The sequence below is a fragment of the Echinococcus granulosus genome (assembly GCF_000524195.1).
Source record: "Echinococcus granulosus chromosome Unknown EG_S00189, whole genome shotgun sequence".
NCBI lineage: Eukaryota > Metazoa > Platyhelminthes > Cestoda > Cyclophyllidea > Taeniidae > Echinococcus > Echinococcus granulosus.
The window spans coordinates 108,060-110,592 of NW_020170569.1; the positions used below are offsets into that span (position 1 = coordinate 108,060).

At 41.7% G+C, this 2,533-nt stretch overlaps 1 protein-coding gene across 1 annotated transcript in view; it reads left to right on the top strand. All coding sequences in view use genetic code 11, as the record gives it.

Annotated features, from left to right (window-relative positions):
- Positions 1-586: 586 nt before the first annotated feature.
- EGR_10099 (hypothetical protein) overlaps positions 587-2,533 on the top strand; it is a gene marked incomplete at both ends in the record, with an annotated part of 3,281 nt that continues 1,334 nt past the window's right edge. Inside the window, one exon of the mRNA XM_024499348.1 lies at positions 587-688. Coding sequence (XP_024346250.1) covers positions 587-688 — 102 coding nt within the window. The remainder of the gene's footprint in view (positions 689-2,533) is intronic.

Genomic DNA, 2,533 nt, shown 5'->3' on the forward strand with positions numbered 1-2,533 from the left:
TGAGCCAGTGGACCAGCTAATCGTGCGCACAAACGATAACCTTGGAAGGCAATATTAGTGCATTTTATGAAGATAGGATGTTAAAAAGGGAAGTCATTCGAGAGGCGATTAGATCTACAATATTACCACACAATGTTGTAGATAAAGTGCAACCTAAGATTTACAGCTGACCTAATTTTGCAGCCACGTATATGCATTTAAATCACGAACAGCCATAAAAAGTTCTACAGGTATTTTAAGATTTAATTAGTACATATAAGCACAGGAATTGCAATAGTTTGTGTTTTTTGGGGAATTGGTAACCACAAAATTGTCTATATACCGCGCAAAAGTGTCACCTTGTTCTAAAACTTCATTACATTTATCTATAACATCAAACAGGCTTATAAAGTAAACAACTGAACTGGTTATCTTAAAGGCTATTAGCTGCTCCATTGTTTTATCCCAGTGCTGATGTGGGCTCTTCGAGCAATTCAACGGCGCTGCGATTTCGGCCAGGCGGGTTCTATTTGTTTTGACGAAAATCCCACTAAATGTTGGACTTTTCTCCGTGCCAATTACGCTTCAGGCCTTATATCAGGCAAGAATGTGCCTGTTCCTTATAAGGCATTATCTGAAGAACATGATGGTGTTACCAAACTACACTAATTACAAATGTCGCCTTGCCATTTCTTCGGGCATTGCTCAGGTAAAAATGAATTGTGGTTCATGAGTTGCTGTTGGCTGCACCCTTTCAAACAAACAGTTTTAGGTGTCTGGGTAGCCAGTCCTTTGCATCTGGGTGTACCTCAAGCAACAAATGACGTCGTAGCTGAAGCTTCGATGAAGTGGTTGCTGAGTTCCTACTTTGCATGTTTCACAATGAAACCATTGGTACAAAATCGAGGATTGGACTTTCAGTTAGTTGTGAAGAAGTCCATGAGTGATTAGTATTCTACGTGTTTCATGAGCACATGGTAGTCCACCGGCACCGATATTATGACAATCTGGATAATGCAACTTTTGCTGTGCAATGATTGTGCAAAGACAGGCGGATTAAGAGTGAAAGCAAATTGCTGCCTACGACATGTACACTGGACCAGTTGATGCACAAAGGGCATGGTAGCAACTCATGAATTCCAATCCATTCTTAACTGAGTAATGTGCGAAGTAGTGGCACGTGCGTGATTTGCAGTTGGTGTTGTTCGGTAATGCCTTCATGCTTATCAGAGAATGGTTAATGAGAAATAGGCACATTTTTGTCGAATTTTGGGTCCAGAAAGTCACTAGTGAATGTCGGTGAACTCGGTACAAACCTACGAGGCTATCAGCGTCGTATGTTTCTGCAACTGCTACAACCTCAACAACAGAAAGTGAGTTGCCGGGCCTTCCCTACCCTTGCTCATTCTGCTGCGGCAATTGGATGTTATTTTAATCCACCATGGCACATGTTGATGCAGCAGTTTGTCTTATTTATTCGCACTATCACATCTGACTTATTCATGAAGTCTATAAGACGAGCGAATCTGAAGGCGGCTTTATAATAGATGCACAAGGAGTCTGGGAAGTTTGTAGTATGTGCTTTAATGCCACCAGTGCGATGGTTGTATTTCTGGATTTGGAAGACGTTTGTGTGGCGAAATTTGCGACAGAATCAAACGTGGTTCTATTGTATCTCTTTCGGCGCTTCACAAGTGGTCAAACCGCTTTAGCTGTTGAAAGTCTTTCAATGAGTTGTGATTAATCCCGAGGCAAGGGAGAATAATGGTGCTAAAATTACTTCAGGCGGCGTGATGCCTGCTTGTGCTACGGATTAAAGGACAGTTTTTAGTGTCACTTCCTTTCTTCCCTTCATCCTTCCTTGCTTCATTTTTTCAGTGGTGCTAAAAGCTGGTCGCTGTTTTGTAGCAAGGTCACTTCGTGTGTTGATCACCTTTTTGTGGCCGAGTTTAGCCCAAAGACACCAGGCTAAAGTGTCAACTCATCAATGTTTGTCAGTTTTAAAGGACAAATGTGATTTGTTTTGTCAAAGTGTGCTTTGACCCCATCATTGATCTTTGCGCAAAACGGAAGTTAAGGGCAGAATTCGGCATGAGTGTGGATTCAATTTTCCTTCAGTCACGCTTTGTCGGGCCACCTGATCGGCAAAGGAAAAGTCTTTTCCTCTTAGTTGCGATTCTCCGCAGGCCCTAGGTGGTTGGGAAGTTGTGTGGTTGCGTGGCAGCCAAACGGTATAAAACCGTAGTAGTTACTCTGTTTTGTTGGCTAATCAAAGTGGGATAAAATAGTTTTGAAAGTTAAATGCATTTTTCCCAGTCTGATGTGGAAGTACGTTGATTTCTGAAGAGCTTGTCGACATTTGCTGTAAATATGGAAGGAACTTGCAGATAATGTACGATAGCGTAAGGAATGGATGGATGAATAGCGTTGCTACGTAAGGTACATGTTTCCGCTTCTAACATATTTATTTATTCTTATTTCTCTAGATCCCTATCTAGTATCTGACATGATGTGCTTCGGTTCTGACAGTTCCAAAGGCATGCTTAGCTTTTCT